This window comes from Poeciliopsis prolifica, unplaced genomic scaffold, assembly GCF_027474105.1.
Source record: "Poeciliopsis prolifica strain line A6 unplaced genomic scaffold, Auburn_PproV2 SCAFFOLD008, whole genome shotgun sequence".
Classification (NCBI taxonomy): domain Eukaryota; kingdom Metazoa; phylum Chordata; class Actinopteri; order Cyprinodontiformes; family Poeciliidae; genus Poeciliopsis; species Poeciliopsis prolifica.
The window spans coordinates 2201555-2222499 of record NW_026562383.1 but is presented as its reverse complement, the minus strand read 5'-3'; the positions used below and the strand labels follow the sequence as shown (position 1 = coordinate 2222499).

At 40.3% G+C, this 20945-nt stretch overlaps 1 protein-coding gene across 1 annotated transcript; it reads left to right on the top strand.

Moving 5' to 3' along the window:
* The first annotated feature begins 10966 nt into the window (after window positions 1-10966).
* On the top strand, window positions 10967-20726 carry zgc:153115 (uncharacterized protein LOC768186 homolog). Its single transcript, XM_055033199.1, has 2 exons — window positions 10967-11794; window positions 16000-20726. Exons 1-2 carry the CDS (start codon window positions 11281-11283, stop codon window positions 16242-16244), a joined length of 759 nt encoding a protein of 252 aa, XP_054889174.1. The 5' UTR covers window positions 10967-11280; the 3' UTR covers window positions 16245-20726.
* Window positions 20727-20945: the final 219 nt, after the last annotated feature.

Sequence of the window (20945 nt, the reverse complement as noted above, 5' to 3'; positions counted from 1 at the left end):
CCAAAATTCTGCCTCAAAATCTCTGCTTATAATGTCATCAGGCAGAAGCTGAATTAGCGTCTGCTTCACAGGGTCCTCACTCCGCAGGATATTAGAGAGATGACTCCACACGAAGGACCCCACTGGAAAAACAAAAGAAGAAAGGGAACTTATTTCCAATAAAATATAACGCAAAAAGGTCCAAGAAGATTGTGTTGCCTGTACAGTCCTACTAAAAACTAATCTGAATAAATTCTCAACTTAAAACAAGCATTTATTATATGTTTAAAGTCAATATTAAACTCCTAATTGTTGCTTAGACTTGTGGTACAAATTCTGGGCATCCTGTCCAGGCACAGATCGGACCTTGGCTGGAGGTCTCGTTCTTCAGTGTTGTCTTCACCACTTCAAACACTTCCTGGTCGGGGCAGAGCATGAGCTGCTGGTATGCAGCGATCCTGACCTCAGGATCCTCCAGGGAACATCTGTACAGCTGCAACAGCACCGACCGCTGAGAGAAGGAAACTGCTGTCAGTAACTAGTTATGATCTGGTCACTTCACCTCAACCCAGAGCGCAGAGCAAATCAATTGTCACTTAATGGGGATTGATTTCATTGGGTTATAACTTAAGACTATTAAGCCATTGAATACATCATTAATCTAACTGGGGCAATAACTATATTTTAAAGAGTTTGGTAATTTTTATACCTTGGTTCTGACTCCACTATGGGGGATAAACACTTAGACTCAATGCTAGTACTTCAGTAAAAGTATTGACAGTCATGGTTAAATGTTACTCAACTACAAGTAAAAGCCTACTCAACTTAAAGTACTTACTTTTGAAAATATCTATGTATTCAAAAGCATCATTTGTGTATCCCAATAGCAGTACATTGCTGGGATTGTTTTCGTGATGCTTTTACAGCTGAAACCACCTCATGACGTATTGGCATGTAGAACCAGTCTGCTTCAAAACGCCCAGACCACCGACACAAACCTCAGGATAAATAAATATTTCAAACGAAATAAAAACACGAGAAACTATTTTTCCCCACAGACAACAACATTGGTAACTATAAATAATGCCACACTAAACAGAGAAGCTCACAAGCATCAAACGTCGAGCTAAAACGTGGTCATCTGGTCCACTTGAGTTTCTCTCCATCGCTGAGTTACGTTTGGATAAAAGCTCAGCGCGCGACACTTGGCGAGGATGACGTAATTCCAGATGCAGGCTGCGAGCGACGACTGTGATTGGTTCCCCGTCTTGAGAGGAGCATGGCGTGTGGCCAATTGCAGGCCAGTAAATGAGAAAAGTAACAGCGGACTGCAAAACTAGGATGAGCCAAAAGGAAGTGTTTTTTCTTATTTAAAAAAGGAGTAAATATGCAGAAGGCCAAGAAAAAAATAAAATAAATAAATAAATCTGAAATTTTCTACAAAAGAAACTTTGACATTTATGCGCTCCAAAACGTTCTGATTTTAATCTCAAAACGTCAGATTATTTTGCTATAAACATACACACACACACACACACGCATAAACACGCATACACACACCCGCACACACACCCCCCCCCCACACACACACACGCACACACACATACACACACACACACACACACACACACACACACACACACACACACACACACACACACACACACACAAAGAATACAATTTTGAGATTAATTTCAGGAATTTTATAGAAGGAAATTCTGTTCAAAACTGTTCAAATTTGGAAAGTAAGAAATATCCTTGTTTTTCTAGAAAAATTCAGAAATTAATGAAAAAAATTCTGAGATTTTGGCAGAAATGTTCTTTTCTAGTAGCCCTGATATGTTGTAGTATTTTTGAAATATAGTGGTACTGAAGTCATAAGTTCCCCAAGGAAATAAATATTCAAGTAAAGAAAAGATACTCAAAAAAAATATTAAAGTAAATGTATTCCTTTAGTGTCCATCACTGGTTTTAAGAATCAACTCACGTCAGCTGAGCATGGAAAGCGTCTGAAAGCTTTGACAGCTGCAACTTTGAGCTCCAGCTGAGGTTGGTGGCCCAGCAGGCAGTGACTCAACAGAGGAATAAAGGTAGCTGCATTCACACCACTGTTTCCAATGGATTTCAGTGCATAAATAAGCTGGAAGACACACAATCTGCAAATGAGCATCCAAATATTTCACAATCCATTTCAAAGACATGGTTTGTGCATTAAAGAGCACCAACTTCAGCTTCAAGACGTCGTACCTCTCTGATTTGATGAGGTTCCTTTTCCCCACAGCCTGCATTCAGGGTTTCCTGAATTGTCTGCATGAAAAACTCAACCTGAGGTGTTTCACTGCAGGAAGCTTGCAACCTTTGGCACATCTGATAGATGAGAGATGATCCAGCCAGCATCGCTTTGGCCCGTAGCTCATGACGTGCCAAAAAACCCTTAAAAAGAATCAATATCTCAATTTTTAAGTGAAATATTGCATGAATGAACTCAACAGCTTTGGTGAAAAGATCCTACGTTGATGGAACCAATGATCTGAGGCGATGGGTATGGAATGAGGGCTAAGGTGGTCAGAAAAGAGTTAACCTGCCCTTCCTCCAGTTCACTATTCAGCACCAGCTCAGTCAGCAGCAGAATGCAGTTTTCAGATCCACATGCTGGTAATGCCTCCAGTAGCGGTTGCCTGTCAACAATAGCAAACATCAGCATCCATCTATATGACCTCTAACCTCTCAGGTAAGAAAATCTGTTTTGAACCAGTGAACTTCAAACAGTAGCTGCGTTTCCATTTACCAGGAAATTGCACAAACTGAAATCACAATAATATATTAGATTATGGCAAACACGCCAATTAAAAAAACAAAAAATCACATTTTTTAAGAAAACGTTTTTGTGCCATAGGATGAGGTTGTTTTCCGGTCATACCAAAGTAGATGTATTTCACAGAACTGCAGTAGAAACACTTTTTTTTTTTTTTGCATCACAGTAATCACGTGATCAACAGTCGGATGTTACTACTGGCAGAAACGACAATGAAGACGACAGAAAGAAGATGGAGGATGATAGTTTGTTTTTTTCTGGCTCCACCAGAGCTCACAGCATCACACATTTTATAAAATGTTGAATCTGTAAGTGATCCTGAATTATAAATATTGTTTACATCCATTGCTGCCATCATTTTTCATGATTTTTTTGCAGGAACAAACTTATTCACGTATGATTGTTATTTCATTTCTTATTTAATGGAAACGCCGCAATTGCAGAGTTTTGTTTTTCCGACATCACCAGAATATAGACAAACATTTGTGCACATTTGTAACACTGTTAATAATTATTTTGAAAAGACAAAAACAAAATTAATAAGTTATGAAATCTGTCATATTTGATATCTAAAGCAAGTATGAGTAGATTGTTCTGATGCTTTCCATTTGCTCAAAAAGTCTCAAGTTGTTCTGGTGTTTGAAATGACACCAGAACAACTTGATAAAGTTTCACCTGAGTTTCCTATGAGCAGCTTTACCGGATGTGGGATCACAGTTAACAAGATATATGAGTTGATACAATAAACACATCACAATTTGACACTGTATTTTATATGCCATTAGTTTGGACTGAAGTAGCTGATATTTATTTACACTGACAAGATGGCTCCCTAATCACTGGTAGATTTCAGCTGAGGACTCATTCTTGACACTGAAATGATTCTAAACAAAAGCACCAATCAAGATGCATGAATACAGCCATTATGGACCAACTGACCAGTCATTTCTGCACTTGAAAGAAGACTCTTGCCAAAGTGTTTTCAGTTGAGGAAGAGTCATGTCTTTGAGCTGGAACACCAGCTCCAGGAAGTCCTGGGAAATCTAGAAGAAAATCAGACACATTGTTAAATTTATGTTGTTTCCATTACTTAATTGATGTTACTTTATATTTCAGCATTTGTTCCGAAAACATAAAACACCCCTTATGAATATACAGTCTGCAAGACTGTCAGACTGACTCTGATTACCTTCCCAAGAGACTGGTTCCCCCATGGAGGGAACCATGACACACAAATACAAACATGCACTCAGTGATCTGGCAGAGTGTTAGCAATGTTGCTTTATTCACCTTCACTGCAAAATAAAAACAGTGTGCAGCAGAAGAAATGAAGGTGGATGAAAACAGACTGTAGGTTACCAGCTGTGGATCTGAGGTGACGCTGCACAGCATCGCGACGGTCCGACCAACGTCCTGGAGACTTGTCGGCCTCGAAGGGCCTTCATCCTCAAACTGAAGGTCAGTGAACACACCAGGACTCTGGGACTCTGATGGAGCAAAGGAATATGTGGATATTCATGACTGTCAGAAAGTACTGCTACTAAGGCAGGTTGTGTTCAAAGTGTGGCTCCGGGGCTATTTGTGGCACTTGGACTGATTTTGTGTGGCCTCCAGCTGCACTTAAAAAACAAATACAAATATTCTGCTCTTGTAATTGAAAATTTAGTTTGGTTAATTAAGTCAAAAGAATTTGAAAATTAGATGGTTTTCTTTTATTACAGCAAATATGCAAAAAAATATATATATATTTTTCAAGCTTTAGATCAACAATGATTAACACCCATTTCCTACAAAAATGTTGGACTTATTTTATTTTGGTTTTTATTAATTTTAGCCCATGAGTAAATGTGACTTGATGATTTTGTCTCCTGTGACAAAAAGTTTGGACACTCCTGTCCCAAGGAGAGGAAGTAGAATCGTCATGCTGACCTGCTCCGGTAGACGCTCCCAGCTGGGTTTTGAGCAGGAGCAACGTGGACACACTCTTTGTTTTTACAGGCCCCAACAACGTGGAGGAAGCTGCCAATGATACAACCTCAGTACAGTTGACTTCTTCCACCATCGACTGGCCAGGCCGCTGGACACAGTGGAGCTCCATCCGCACCATCTAGACCAAGGGAATCACACAATATATTCTGTTACAAACATCTTTTATCTTTGGAGTTGTCATAAAGTTGAGCGTTTTTCTACATCCTGAGCCCAAATGCTAAAAATAAAATTACTTGTTGAAATTAGTTTAGTACGACGATGTTTTAACGTCGTCGTAGATGGACAAAAAGGAAGTCATTTTCCATCAAAAATATCTCAAAGATTTTTTTACCAAAATTTTAGGAGTTGAAAATGTTAAACTTTTGAAAATCAGAAGCCTCCGCATTTCTTTCTAATAAATTTCTGAAACTAATCTCAAAATTTCAACTTTTCAAACTCGTACATTTCCACATTGTTTCTAGATTAATCTCAAACTTTGAGTTTTTTGACAGATATTCACTCGTCTTTTTTCTATCTCCAAAGCCCCTAATACACTGTTGTCCTTTTGGACAGAGGAACTCACTGTGTCTTCGGTCAGAGTCACTGAATGAGGCCACAGCCGGTCCAGCCTGGACTGCTGGCACTGCCTCAGATCTCTGCTCTTCAGCAGTGTTGGTCCTCGCCTCTCGTATCTGCTGGTGCATGTTCCATGAACATCAGTCTGAGGAAAAACATCAGCGCAAGCCCTTTAAATCATCGGTGCTTTTATTCATATAAATGAAAAAGGACTAGTTCCACTGGCAGATAAATTCTTCCCATTTCATAAGTAAAACAATCTGCCAGAGGAGCTAGAACCTTTCCATCAATATTAAGGAGTTATTGAGTTAAAACAAGTTTCTGTATCTTGCTACAAAGTTACTTATAAGTAATTTTCAAGTGTAATAAGATATTTGTACTGGAAGCTAGACAAACAAATATTAGTTTGCGTTTTAGGAGAAATAGGTGAAATGTCAAATCCCAGTGAACTGCGGCGAAGCTTGTGAAAACGTGAATCAGTTCAGACTCATGTCATCTCACCTCCGTCTCTTCCCTGAATTTGGCGACCATGGGGGAGGTCTGGAGCATGCTCAGTAGAGCCCGTTTAATGTTGAGAGCCCACACCTGCTCCCCTTCCTGGAGGCAGAGGGCTGTGACCTTTCCCCCCTGGAGGGAGAACTTGAGGCGCGTTCTCTCCAGTGACTCCCTGGGAAACAAAAACACCAGATGAGCCCATCTTCTTCCTCCTCCTCCTCCTCCTCCTCATCTCCCCCCAAGACAAGAGAACAAATAGAGGAGGCACATCTGAACCGAGTATCCCTATCATAGGAATCATATCTGAAGCATTCCAAGGTGGGTATAAGGTTGCAGCAAACAGAGCGCAGACACAACTATGAGTTAAAATAATAATAATACAAAAAAAAAAAGCTTTACAGGGTTTTACCTCAAAGTTTTTAGATGCAGGACAGAGTGTTCCCTCTGAGGGGACAGACGCTTTATTTGGGAATTTCTTATCTGTTGGACAGGCAGACACTTGAAACCACGACACAATTTGCTTTTAGATGGCCGGCTCAGAGCGGCTTTGAGCGAGAGCCGACCTGCATGGTGAGGTGGCAGTCGGAGACCGCCTCGATGTCCACCACACAGTCCAGGACCAGGCCACTCCGGCCTCCGCCAGAGCCATGGAGGGTGGTGCTGATGGCCGCGCTGTACCTGTAGGTGTATCTCACACCTTTCTGAGCGGAGAAGTCAGCGCTCTGAGACCCTGGGGGTGTAGAATTAAAAAGAAAAATGTTAAAAATCTAGTGTTAAGTTCCTACTTTTGGAAAAGAAAAAAAGGCCTTTTTTGTTATTGGTGTGTTTCCATGTAAGGCTGAGGCTAACAATTATTTTACTTATCAATTATTCTAACGATCAATCAGTTCTTCTGATGATTAGTCGCATAAAAACATGACACATTCTGCAGAGTTTTCATTGCAGCGCTTTAGCTTATTTCATACAATATGAGAAATACACGAGAGTTCAAATAAACAAGTAATTCAATTCATTTTTCAAACATGAAAATAAACATTTTGTTGCATAAATGCAATAAAACAGCTTTGCTTTAGTGAAGACAATCATTTGTAGGAAAGGATCCATCTGCAGCTAAAAAACACTTCCAACATCAACATGTGAAAAGCTCAGTTCAACATCAATAATGTCATCAGTACAATGTGGGGCTGCTCTGGTAATTACTTTTTGGATTAATTGATTAATAATTGGATAGCAAAATGTGCTAAACTGTAGTTTTTTTGTTTTGTTTTGGGGGTTTTTTATACAATTTTGAACCAGGAATAGCTCAATTTTTGCCTCCTGATGAGTTCTGGGTCAAATATTTTTACATACAAAGAGGTTTTTTTATCTTCATCACTAAATGCATGTGTATTTTGTACAGTTTTAGTGAAATTACAGTGTTGCACTTACAGTAAATGTCCTTCCTTAGAGTCTCTATGCTCCACTTAACGATTAATCGATCACTAAATTGGTTGAGGATTACTTCAACTATCAATTAATCCCATTTTTTAGCCCTATTTCCATGCAACAATTTTAAACAACTTTATTCTGTGCAAGAAAAAAAACATATCTCACCAAGACAACTTGTGTCACAGATGATTGGCTGCACCAGAAGACAATCACCTACTAAACATAAGGTCCAGTAGAAAAACACAAGGAAAGAAAACAATAACTCAACTTTAAGGTCAGCAGTAGTGATGATAAACCCTCTCACGTCTCGTGTCATGACCTCAGATTTCTCCACAAACAATAACATGAAATAAAAAAATCTCAACTCTTACCATGAAGAAGCAGAACAATCAAAATAACACGAGAACAAGCAAGCAGCAACGCGGACACGGCCATCGCAATCCAGAGTCAGCGCAGGTCCGGCAGCCTCAGCAACCCCAACGTGCACATGAGGGCTGAAAGCCAAGCTCTGTTCGCTTAACTCAATGACCGGGCTTGTATGTGTGGACTTCCACTGTGACCCATCCTGCTGACAGCGGCCAATCAGGACGCAGATCCTGAGCTAAAAGCTACAAACACTCAACAGGCCAGTCATTGGCGAGGCCTCGAGACTCAAAGCACATAAAGACGTGTGGCCAATTTGGACATATGAGGCACATATGTAGAGAAAATGTAGGTTTAGTATATGGAGCACACATCTGCTTGTAAAAGTACTAGTATTCGTTGACTTTTCCACATTTTGAAATGCTACAACCACAGAACTTTAATGTATTTTATTAGGATTTAATGTGAAGATGGTGGATAATTGGGAAGAGGAAAGAAAAGGAGATGTTTCAAAATTTGTTGCAAGCATTTACTCCACTTTACACAGAAATACTAAATAAATTCCAGTCTAACCAAATGCTTTTGAGTTTCATAGTTGGTGAATAGATTCTACCTGTGTGGAATTACACTCAGTAAATCCAGTTCTTCTGTTTCTGTCCTCACAGCTTTTGTTAGAGAAAACTGGAGAACAAACAGCATGTCGTCCAAACGACACATCAGACTGGAGGAAGATGCAGAGAAGTTCAAATCAGAAATAAATAACTTCCCATAAATCTCTGCTACATCAATCCTGATGGAAAGAGTGACCCGAATCCTGTTTTTTTTTTTATAAAAAAAGACACCATTTCCTACAAAGAATAAGTTACCACTACTTTATTCTTTTAATCAATATATTACACGCTAAGTCTGTTTTTTGGGGGAAAAAATTGTAACAAATGTTTTGTAATTTTTTTTTTTCATTACTATTATGTTTTTTGGCCTCTGATCACTTTTGACTTGACAATTTTGACCCACGCCACAAAAAATTTGTACCCCTCTGCCGTACATCTAATGAAGCTGTATTTCCATGGGAAGTGTTGGATAAGGTAACAGGAACACTTTGTGACAACTAGATAGTATATTTGATCAGCAAGCCATTGATCCTTTAATTAACAAACAAATAGTTCATTTAAAATTGACAGACACTTGACAAGACTTATTACACTTATGTTTTTATGCAACAAGAATAGAAAAAGGCTAAACTAGCTGTTGTGCATCATTCATTAGCAATTGACTAACAGAGACACACCACAGCAACGCTTGTTAGCATTAAGCTAAGTAAGGATTTTATTTCACAAGACACTAACCCTGCCATTTTCTTCTTCAGACACTTTGTTGTAGATTGTTGGGTTATTTTGTTGCATGACCTGATTTGTACCAATCCTCCACTGTGAGACAGATGGTCTCACATTTAATAGGACCAGGGCATATTGCCGGGCAACCAGCTCTAAAGTGATCATTTCAAAACCTCCAAGTTTTCCATAAAGCTATGCCCCTCCCCCACATGTTGCTGTAGATTCCAAGTCAGCTTCAGTTAATTTCTAAGATTTTCAACCGACAAGATGAGAAGCCGTATTTCGCTTCAAAGCACCACAGCTCAAGAACAAACTTTTAGAAAACTACAGAACAGCTGAAACACTGGTTCCTTTTATATTTGATGTGTATTGATGAAGGCAATCATGAAAATGTAATGTTTGTTACTGGTTCCTAAGTTGGTATTATGTGCTTATGACTTTTTATTTTTGTGTTTTTACGATGCTATGCAGCTTAAAAACGTCAAATCACTGAAATGTGCGACGCAAATAAACCTGATGGGTTTGACTGACTGAAGGTTGTTTCCGACGTGAACAAAACCAAATTCACTTTTTGAAATAAAAAAACAATTATTCAATTATTTAAGACTTTTATTTTAATTTTATTACAAGAACATTGAATGTCAAACATTATTTTAAAAATTATTCACTTTTTGAGAATTTGATTCAACCAAGGAAGGGGATCACTTGAAAGATAACACAATATATATTTTTCAAAAAATAACATTCATTTAAGATTTTTATTTACATTTTGTCAACAAAAAAATACAGCATGTCAAAAATTGATTCTTAATAACCAGTACACCAATACATGTTGCAGCAATACACTGTTTTTGGGTGATTTGTCTTGGCTGAATCAGGCTGTCGTTGAAAGAGCTACTTGTCATCACCCTAATCTTTAGCTATCACTTCCAGCCAGAAAATACATATTAGTAATATAAGAAGATCTCTTTGAGTCTGATTCTGCAAGGGGTGTGAATATATTTAGCTGAATCAAGGTTAAGATTTTCCATTGCTTTTAAGGGACACAAAACAACCTGCTTTCAATCATTTCTGGCTGCAATATAAACTGACCATGGACTGAAAAGTATTAATTTTTGCATGAATATTTCATGAAACCGTGGTATTTTACTCAAAGTTTTCACACTCATAGTCTCTCATTCTAACCCAGGGTGACATTTGACACTCAAATCGCACACTCAGCTTTCTGTGATAACAAAACAGACGCAATCAGCAGCCCCATCAGCCCCAATAAGTCTACATTGTGTTACAAAAACCTAATTAAAAAAAAGCTTGTCAAAAACAGTGATGAGTTTTGGATTTATCTACTCTCGGCCAATCAGCCACGTCCTCTGACGTGGATGTGGAGGGGGGTTAAAAAGAAACTAAATTACCCAACAGGCTTCATCCCAGCCTCCTTTCCCCATCATTAAGCTCCCAGAGTGCCACCTCCTTTCCACGATCCACCCGCCAGCAGCGTGGTCCACGCCCGTACTGTGCGTATTGGTTCACGTCACCTTCTCGTACGATGAAAAACACAAACAGCCCTTTTTTTTCCCACAACTGAGGACGATCAAAATACTATCCTTTCCCCACTCGTATATTAAAGTGTGGGAGGTTCATTTTACATTCTGTCAAATGCAATATTTCTTTGTTGAACAAAATGTTTTCATGGCGTTAGTTTTAATGAAGTGATGACATGACAAACAACCGCATTACAAACAATGCCCACGTTTTTTGTTGCTGTTTTTTCTTTTTAATATAAATAATTTGAACGCGACAATCAATGAGACGTTAGAACAAACAGGGGTATATATTAATAGCATTTTAACATTTAATGGGAGATGAAAAAGTTTTCACCGACTTCCCGTGAACGCGCCGCTAGTCCGGACTAGAGAGGGAGGAGTGGGGAGGAGGGGAGGAGGGGAGGGGGGGAGGACGGGGGGGGGGGGCGTGGGCGTGGGTTGACCGGCTTTCTCCGAGGCTCAGACACAATGAACCGTCAGACGGAGAGGGGCACGCGCGCTGGGCCCGGGGCATTAGCATGATTGTAGAACATTAATATTTTTAGCCGTGTCTGGATACTGTTATTTTAAACTTCCTCTTAAACTGCTGACTCGCCGCCTGACCGCATCAACTCTCGACTGGAAGCAGGTTGGACGTCGAGTTTGAGGAGAACGAGGTCGGGATCAGACCAACGTCACAGTTTGCCCCTCCTAGCGAGACTTTTCGTTCTTTTTTCCCCCCCGCGGACAAACACATACATACACTAAAAAAAAAAACCCGAAACCAAAATAGATAAAGATGTCGTTGCCTGCTTCTTCTGATTACTTCGCCGCGGAGTGTCTCGTCTCGATCTCCAGCGGTCCCGTCCTGCACAGACCCACTCCGGTGGCCCCCGCCAGCCAGCCCGCCCCGGTGGGCCTTCACCCCGGGGAGCCCGATGGGTCGAGCGAGGACAGGGAAGTTCGAGAGACGCTGAGGCTGGAGGGAACCAACATGATGACGGTGGCCGGGATCCTCACCGACCTGCACAGCAAGTTCCGCCCGATGTCGGCCTACTCGGAGAGCAGCAACTCCTCGTGCGGTGGGGAGAGCGGGTACACCACGTTGTCCGACCCCACCACCCCGACCATGACCCCCTCCGCGACACCCGTCCCCGGACAGCAGCAGCATCTCCAGCAGCAGCACCTCCGAGGGGCCGGGGGAGTCGGGCTCCCGCGGTCCCCCGTCAAGCGACATCAGTGCACTTTTGACGGATGCGACAGAGTTTACGGGAAATCGTCGCACCTGAAGGCTCACATCCGGACACACACAGGTACGCGACAGCCGCTTCGTTACATCAGCACTTTACAGGACGTGTTAGCTAGCTGTATGCAGCCACACCGTGTCCCCGGATCCCTGCTTTTGTTCTCGCCCACCTTAATTACAGCGTAGGAAATGCTTCGTGTGCCGAACTTTTATTAGCAAGCCTGGGCTTTTTGTTAGTTTTTTTTTTTTATTATTTTACATTTTTATCCTCGTTGGGTTTGTTAGATAAACGTGGCCCCACAAAGAAAGGGAGAGGGGAAAAAAACGAACTCCCCTCGGTGACAAAGAAGTAAACTAACAAAAGAACAGGGCTGGACGTTAAAAACTGTGACGAAAGTTTTCCTCCCCGCTGGATTTGCATATGAAATGAACGTAAGACGAAACCTTAACGTCGGGGACACGGAGTTCAGAAGCAGACACGTTTCTGGCAGCAAGTGCAGGATGGGGGCGACTCTTCCTCTTACCATCCTCTCTCTGTCTCTCTCTCTCTCTTTTCTCCCTATCACTCCTCTATAATTCTGAATTATTGATACAGGTTTAGTCAGAACAGCCGCAGGAGGTCCCGTCTGGATATGGAAACCTCATTTCTCCCTGTAACCTATTCATTTTAGCAATCCGGCATTAAAATAGAGCTCTGGTGGTAGAAACATGGCCATGGGGGGAACCTCTTCTGACCCCCCACTACACACATAACCAAACACCGACACACGCCTCCTGACAAGCCCATCCTGCTGAAACGACAACTTTACTGTACGACTTACGGCCTCATTTAATGACAAAAGATAGAAAAATGTTGGAATAAAGCCAAAATTTTGTATGCGGGCTCAACATTGAGTGAGGTCACTTGTGCGTCTCCATTTTACCTTGAAACGTGTGAAAAGTTATGCAGCAAAACCACAAAATGTTCTTAACGTATCTGAAAGATAGTGAGGCCTAGTGGGGCTTAACCACAGTGGATGGTCTAACCTTTGCATTGCTTAGAATAAATGACAGTTAACTTACTTGACCTTTGACTTGACCTTTTAGTCAATCAAAACTGACACATTAATTGCTGTAGAATCACACAATCCTTACTTTTACAAGTACAGCTTTGAAACTGAAATGGAAACTTGATTTCTGTGGTAAAACCAGGTTTTGTCAGACTATGTAAGCATGTGACCTCGTATCAAATTAATGGAGTTTTCTTTAATTCCTTACAGAAATAGTATTTTACAGACTGGTTTATCATTAAAAACAGAAGAAAACTAGTGGGAATTACTTCTTTTTGCTGCTTAAAGCACATTTTTTGAAAGTTAGATTTCACTACACATGTACTGTACACATGTAATTAGCTTATGCTGACATCTGGGACAGCGGATCAAATGGAAACATTTATGTTTGAACTGTAGATTGTCCATCTTTAAATGAAATGTAATATTAATAGTTATGGATAGACGTATATTTTTACTGGGAAAAAAATCATAAAATATTTACAGATTAGCTTTTTCTCATGTTGTCAGAAATAGAATAAAGTTGTAATAAACAAAGAATCTCATCAGTCTCCCGAAACCCTTTAGTGCTGATTTAGCACTTAGACAAAAGCTGTGAATCACTAACTTCCTGTCCATCAGTGATGTACAGCCATGTTTCTGTGCAACACTGAGGTTTGACATCTTTTTTTCCTGAGTGCCACCCCTTAGTCTGTGCCGCCCTGGGCAATGAACCCCATTGGTTGCACCTATTACTTTCCAAGATAAATATTCTCTATGCAAAAATCCAAGCTAAGCTATAAAACAGCAACCGAACATGTGGATCAGAGGCAGGAAACTTCGTGGAGAGAACTCACACTTGGAAGTTCTCCAACAACAACGTGGTCAGGCTTTGTGAACATGGCAGCAGAGAGCGTCACGACTGATCCCAGTGGCTTTGACTCACGTCTGCAGGAGATTAAAGATGGCAGCGTGCGTAGGAGAGGCTGGCCGTGAGGAGAGAATCCCCACATGGGGGTCGTCTTGTTAAAACTGAGCTTGCTTTCAGCGTGCAGGGAGATTTTCCACTAATTTTCCTCCATACAATACTTTATTGTACAGTGATAAAAAGGACATAAAGAAAGCTGTATTGTTGCCCTGAGAAGATTAATATATTACGCTCTAAGCCAGATTACTTAAAATAAGATGTACTCAATGCTTAGCATCAATGGTATTTACTCTGTAAAATAATGTCCCCATAATGTTGGGATTGTGCACATTATTACTCATCCATTCAATCGACGCTGCTCACATGCACAACTCTTAATTTTTACGTTTTATTTTAGAATACAGCTTAATAATTGCTCAAATGTTCATTAAAATATTTAAGACAGTTGAGATCAGCTAACACTGATTTTCTTCATCTGAAATTTTGGTAATAGTTTTTTCAATAGGTGAGTCAATGTTAGAATGTCATTTAATGCTGCTGTTCCTTCATTTGTGATTGCGTGTGCACATGGCGAAAAAGGAGATTGAGAGTTCCATGCAATGCAGTCTGTGACAAATAATGCGCCAGTATGTCTACATACTTGCTTTGACATAATTCCTAATCGACATCGTCTTGAGTTTTAATAACTTTATATTTTAATACTCCTACTATTTAAAAGTAGGTAAATCTCTCTATCTGTCTACACAAATGAACCTCCTGGCACCATGTTTAATTCCTAATAGGAAGTTGTATTTGTTCTGAAACAATCTGATTGACTTTGAGCTACAGTGCCCCCTATAGGTTTGGCATGTTCAGAGGTGAATTTATGAGGGCTTAGGTGGATGAAAACTTTTCTGACACCTTTCCTGTGTGTACAAAATTATTTATTTTTTAAATGATGTGGCAGAGGTATTTGTTTTGATGAAGACCCAGCTTCAAACTCAGAGTCCTCATGAACTATGTCCCGATTGTTTAGATGTTTCCTGACCAGCACACCTCAGTAAAATGGCAGTAGGTTTCTCAAAGTCTTGCTAACGATCTAATCTTTTGATTAAAGTGTTTCAAAGCTAAGGGACACCTCAAAGTTAAACGACACCCACCCTGAAGAAGTGGAACTTGAGACCACTGCTTGAGCAAGCTGTATGACTGTTAGCACAGTGAGCATGGTTAGCATTACTTGCTATAAACCTCAGTTTCCGCATTTCCAAATATCTCCTGAGGCGTTTTATCTCAATGGCTCTAAAGAAGGTACAAATTGATGTCCCACCAATAATGAAAATGGCCAACCTTATCCTACACCCCAGTTTTAATGCATTTAAGAAAAGGGCTGAGGTGGGGAAGGCCCTACTTTCATCTAGCAGTGGAGTCTCCCAAACACCACCTTACACCCTGATTTCAATATATTGTAGACTTTACATATTTATATGTATCATTATTCACAGTAACGCAAACATATCACATACGGGGAAAGTTGGGTGTGGGATGGTGGAATGGCCTCTCTCTGTTGCTTCCTTATGTCTGCGCTGGTTGGTGTGAACAACCTCACAGTCTCTGGCGGAGTGGCTCGCTCCACGATGATAAGGATATTCTGGTCCTGCTTGAATTGGATCCCAGAGGATGGCCCAGCCCCTTGTTGTCCCTGGGCGCTGTTCAACGGGGTGGGATAACAGGGTTCCCCTTACTTCCTCAGTCTTTCTAGGTACGCTGTGGATTGCTGGTCTCCGACCAGAGACTGGGGGTATTTGCGGGGTTCCCTCTACTCGGTTTCTGTAGGTGAGGGAAGATGAGGCCACTGGACCCCTGCTGCTACTGAGTGCTATAAGGTTTATCCTCTTCTAAGTAGTTTAGTCTCATGTCAATTCCAGACGACAAATTAACACAGTCACATCCCATCCATACAAGTTCACATTATCAAAAGACAGAAGACTGAACCTCATACAAAACAGGTTCATATATCATTATGCAACCTGTCTACTTTGATGCCAGGATCAAATCTGGATGATTAAAATCACTCATCCAACGATGAAGCCTTGTTGTTAATGTCCTTGTTATTGACCAAAGTGGCCATGGCAATGGAGGCAACCAGCATATCGTATGCCTGGAATGTTGAGGCAGGACACATGAAGAAAAAGCTGCAAACTGATTTCTTGGTGCATGTGTCATGCATAGTTTTATGACTTAAGAGTAAATAAGAATGTATGTAACTGAATGTTAATCTGTGTTGTAACATTGGAGCTAAACTACCAATGTCTACCGGTTCTTTTCTCTCCGCTGCAGGTGAGAGGCCTTTCCCCTGCACCTGGCCCAAGTGCGAGAAGAAGTTCGCCCGCTCCGACGAGCTCGCCCGCCACACCCGCACCCACACAGGGGAGAAGCGCTTCCTGTGCCCGCTGTGCGACAAGCGCTTCATGCGCAGCGACCACCTGATTAAGCACGCCCGCCGCCACCCTGACTTCCAGCCCTCCTTGCTGGCTCGCTGCAAGGCCACGCCCGCGTCTTCCCGCCAACCCGCCCACACCTAGGAGGGCACTTAGGTGATGTCCGTTTCAAAGTCAACCAGCTACTATCAAATCCACTGGGCTGTACTCCAAAACACACATGCACACAAACGCAAGGAAGAGGTGAACATCTAAGAAATCTCCCCATTTCAATCCTCACTTCCCCCAAAAAATGAACTCTTCGGACCTAGTGCTCTTCCGCTTGCACACGCGTGTATAGAAGTTTACAGAACAGCAGATTGGACTGAGCCTTCTGAGGTGTTAGAGCTTTACTTCCGGTGAGTAGAAATTACGCAGCGCTGCGTAAAACTGAACATATGCAAGAACAAAAAAGGAAGTGCTTTTAGAGATTCACCACAGAACGATAGACGGAAGAATTTTCTCCAGAACATAATTGGTTCCTCACCACCACCCTGAAATTTAAAGGTACAAAATGCCTGTGAAATTCAGTCATACCAAGAAACATTCCTGAAGCTTGCCTCCAACATATTAATACTGATTTCACCTTTTCTAACCAAAAAAAAAAACTAAAGAAAAAAAACTCACAACTCACAGAATACCTCATTGTTTAACGCAGGTTCACGGCAGCACAATCAGTTTCAGTCCTGATGCTTTCTCTTTAGCTTCAACCAGAACGGTGGAGTGCATCCTAAGCCATACAGAACTCAGAATCCTAACATCTCATATTCAAACACTTTTTTGCAAGTTGCAGGGATTTTTCACATTTTCTTTCATTTCTGTAAAAGAAAAAAAAAGATGATGTTCAAGCTTCTCCTCATTCAGATTTTCACTGGTTTCTCATGGTTCATCCTTAGGGCTAAGCGTTAAGTTTGTGATATTAGATAGCCGAACGGTGACTAGAACTTTTTTTTTTTTCATTTTTGCTGTTGCTTTGCTTTTTTTGAGTCCTAGCGATGAACCATTCACGTTTATTCATTATTAGTGACTATATGTGGAATATCTTGCCTATATTTCCATCCGATCGCATCGTTTGGTCGGGAAGCTGAACACACCTCTCTGTAGACAAGCAGTTTGCACACCACTCTGAAGGCTAGAATCATTATCTTCACATAATACGCAACAGTGTTATGTCTAATATTGATGCAATTGTATATAAGCTTTAAGCTTTTAATGTAGAATAAATGGTAATGCTACTAGCAGCAGAAATGATACATGTAGTCCTTATATTAGGGGTAATATTATGCTAGATAGGTTGGCGTTGCCAGTGAGAGTTGGTGTGTGAGTTTTGTTTTCCCTTTTTTCTTCTCTGTATATTTTGAAAGGGTAGTGATTGAAATTGTAAGCGTGTGCGTGTGTAAAAGTTGGACTTTTTTTTTTTTACTTTTCTAGGCGTGGAAGAGAATGGTTGTGTGTTTAGCTCGGTGCTGCCTTCAGATTAAAAGCATTCGATCCTCTGGCTTTGTCGGGCCAGATGGCAGAATGTGTGGAAGTGCGTGGGATCAGGTGTGCCAGATGGAGTTTTTTTCCCCCCCCCCTCTCCTTCTTCTTCATCTCCGATGCAGATAAACAAGTCGTACAGGTCGCACTGGAAGAATAATCTGATTGCAACAGTTTTTTTTTTGTAATAAGATGCAAACAAAACACGGCTGCCATCACTCGATCAAACGAAAGCAGCCAACAATTCTGACTGCTACATTGTCAGACCTGAAGGAAAACTAAAGTGAAAGCAGCTTTCATTAAACTAATAAATTCAGTTTGGTTCTGCTTGCTTTGCTGCTTTGTCATTATGCACAGTAACAGTTTTCATCGCTCTTCAGTCAAAATTTCAGTGGAGAAGAAAGAACATGCAGTTCATTGCTGCACTGCTACAGCCAGACATTCACTGATATGTGGAAGAATATTATGGCTACTGGCACACAAAAAAACGATTCATAAAGTCAGAGTTTTGAGAATAAAGTTGGAATTTTGGGATTAAAGTCGGATTTTCATTCATCATTATTATTATTATTTCCCAGAGGCCCTGATCCTCCTCCATAGATAGCAGTTATAACTGGTAGGGAAAAACAGGTTTTGTGGGTACAATACATGTTATTTATCAGCATGAAGTTGCTACTAGTTTACTTTGTGCACTGAGCACATTAATTAGCATATGATCCATTTTGAGTTACATTAATTTTACTTTTTATGAGTCAAAGCACAAATTATCATAAACCCACTGCAACTATAAGTAGAGGGATAGGAACTGTAATTCCTGGCTGTTGTGTCAGGGAACAAAATGGCGAAGCGGCAAAAGAAACCCAGAACCATTTTTGTCAAATGAAAACATGTACCAAATAAAACGTTGAAAACTTGTCGCATAAAACCCTCCAAAACACGAGTAAGAAAAGCAAATCATTCAGGAATGAGAAGGAGCCGGGATTAAATCTTTAAGTAAAGACTAAAAATGACCAAAGTATTGTATTAATTATTGAAATATACAGTTACATCAATGTTTTCTGTAATATTTAAAATGCTTTGAGCACGTCCCCCTTTTTTTCATACTCCATCTGAACAGGTGTTTTAGTCCGAGGTCCACAGTTTTCACTAAAGCCTCAAGAGGGCGACGTAGAGCTGAGAAGAGACAAAAAACAAAAAAAAAGGAAGTGAACGAAGCTAGACTTGATGTATCCTCCTCCCTGTGAGATGAATTATCCCCACGGGGAAAATGACAATTTTCTCTTCGCTCCGTTCCTGAAAAACAAGCGTCGTTGTTCTTCTTCTGCTCGAGATTTGGCTTTTTCGTGTGAATGGTGCTACCTTGTGGTTGGGCGTTTTATTGTAGCTGTGGAAGCTTGGAGAAAACAGGTTCACTGCACCACTTCCTGTTGCATCACAAGTAAGGGGCTTTTTACCGAAAAATGTTCGCTACTGAAAAGTTTAGTCATTCTGAAAAGCGGACTTTAGTACCAGTATCCTTTCTGGTACCAAACCCGGCCACGTACTTAAGAAGCCAGTTTGTGTCTTGTGTCAGTGATCCCCACACTCTTTATCCCACATTCCTTTTGTCTCAGCGACCACTTCTATTGAGAGACGTTTGAAAGCCTTAAGCATCGTCATGACTACTTATTCACCGTGTTTACAGCTGCATCATCACAAAGGTGGATATTCCATCAGAAACATGCAAGATGGCACTTTCTTTGTTCCCTGAAAGATGCACATGGCTGAAGAGTGGAATGGCTTGCACTGTGACTGAGTCTCTACTAGCACGCACTGTGGAGACTTTGCTAATGTTTATAAGAAATGGTTTGTATAAAAAGAGAATAAAACTGCCTTTTCCCCATTTGCTTTAAAAAGCAAGATAAACGAACCGGGTAGTTGCTTTTATTATTCTTGTTGTTTTTCTTTTTTGTTTTAGTCTAACTTAGTTATCCAGGCCATTTCTTCTTGTGGAATTTCTTTTGTAGATGATTGTTGTTCCTTCGTCCTCCGACGTAATCTCTTCCGATTCAAGATGTCTTCCTCTCTGTTTTTCACAAACGGCAGCAGTTCAATGTCGGTCCGTGTCAGTGGGAGCCCATTGAAGTAAAAAAAAACAAACAAAGCAACACTGATATTTTTATACACTTTTTTTTCTGAAGGAGGTTTGCTGCTGGCAGTAACCTACGACCACACGGACTGTTTAAAACAAAAGGAACAAACACAATCTACTTCTGTTTTCAGATGTCCTTCTGTCTCTCATGACAGGTGGACGAGTCAGCTGACTCTCATAGCTATAAAATCACAAGAACATACCTCACAGGTTTACTTTGTTTTGCAGCGTCGGTGCAGATTCCCTCCAACCCAAAATTCCCAGCTTTTCTTTTAGCCTCTAGTTTTCCGAGGTTTGCTGAAGTCCTTTCAAACAGATAAATCTTTCAACTTCCTTTCGGCTTTGGTTACAGCAGGGTTTTTTTTTCTAATAAAGGGTTTAAGCCAACTGCTGGTTAATGCAGTGACCTGAAAGGGGAAATGATCAGAACACAAAGTCTCAGTTTTGTAGAAGAACATTATCCAGTTTGGATGAATCTCTTTGTTTTATATTATTGTTTTCTTTTCTGCTTTGAGGGGCAACAATATCTCAACCACACTAATTCAGTTATGCACACTGTACAGGAAGTGGATGTGCTGTATTTTTATGTTTTATGATTTCTCATTTTTCTACAATGTTGTTTTTTTGTTTTTGTTTTTTTTAAAAAGCTCTCCTATTAAAGCTTTAGTTAAGATCATTTGGAAGAACTGTATAATTAAATAATAGCTGCAAACGGCTGTTTTTTTTAAAAATATTTATATTCTCAGGTGTCTTAAAATTGTAAGCATTGGAGTTTCAAAATTTTCCTGTGCAGCACCGATGTATAAGCATTTTATTACTTTTGCTGATTAATTTATTACATATCAAAGACGCATCATTTATGTGGTTTGTTTTCATAACTCATTTTGTCATATGGGACTGTACTAATAGTACACTGTTTCAATGTTTGTTTTACTATTTCTTTTTTTTTTTTTTTTAAATAAAAAGTCTGACATTCAGAGCTTGTTGTTTGTTTCCTTTTGCTCAGGCTGATAAAGACCATTAATGTACTGCATAATAAACACAGAAAAACTTAAGGTTGTATGAAATTAAGAAAAAAATTATTTCTTAAATAATTTTCTAATGACGAGTTCTTCAGCCTCAGAAGCCTACATCTTAAAATTTGACTAAAAACCTCTCCAGTTTGCAAAAAATGTTGCACAAACAAATGCTTAAAA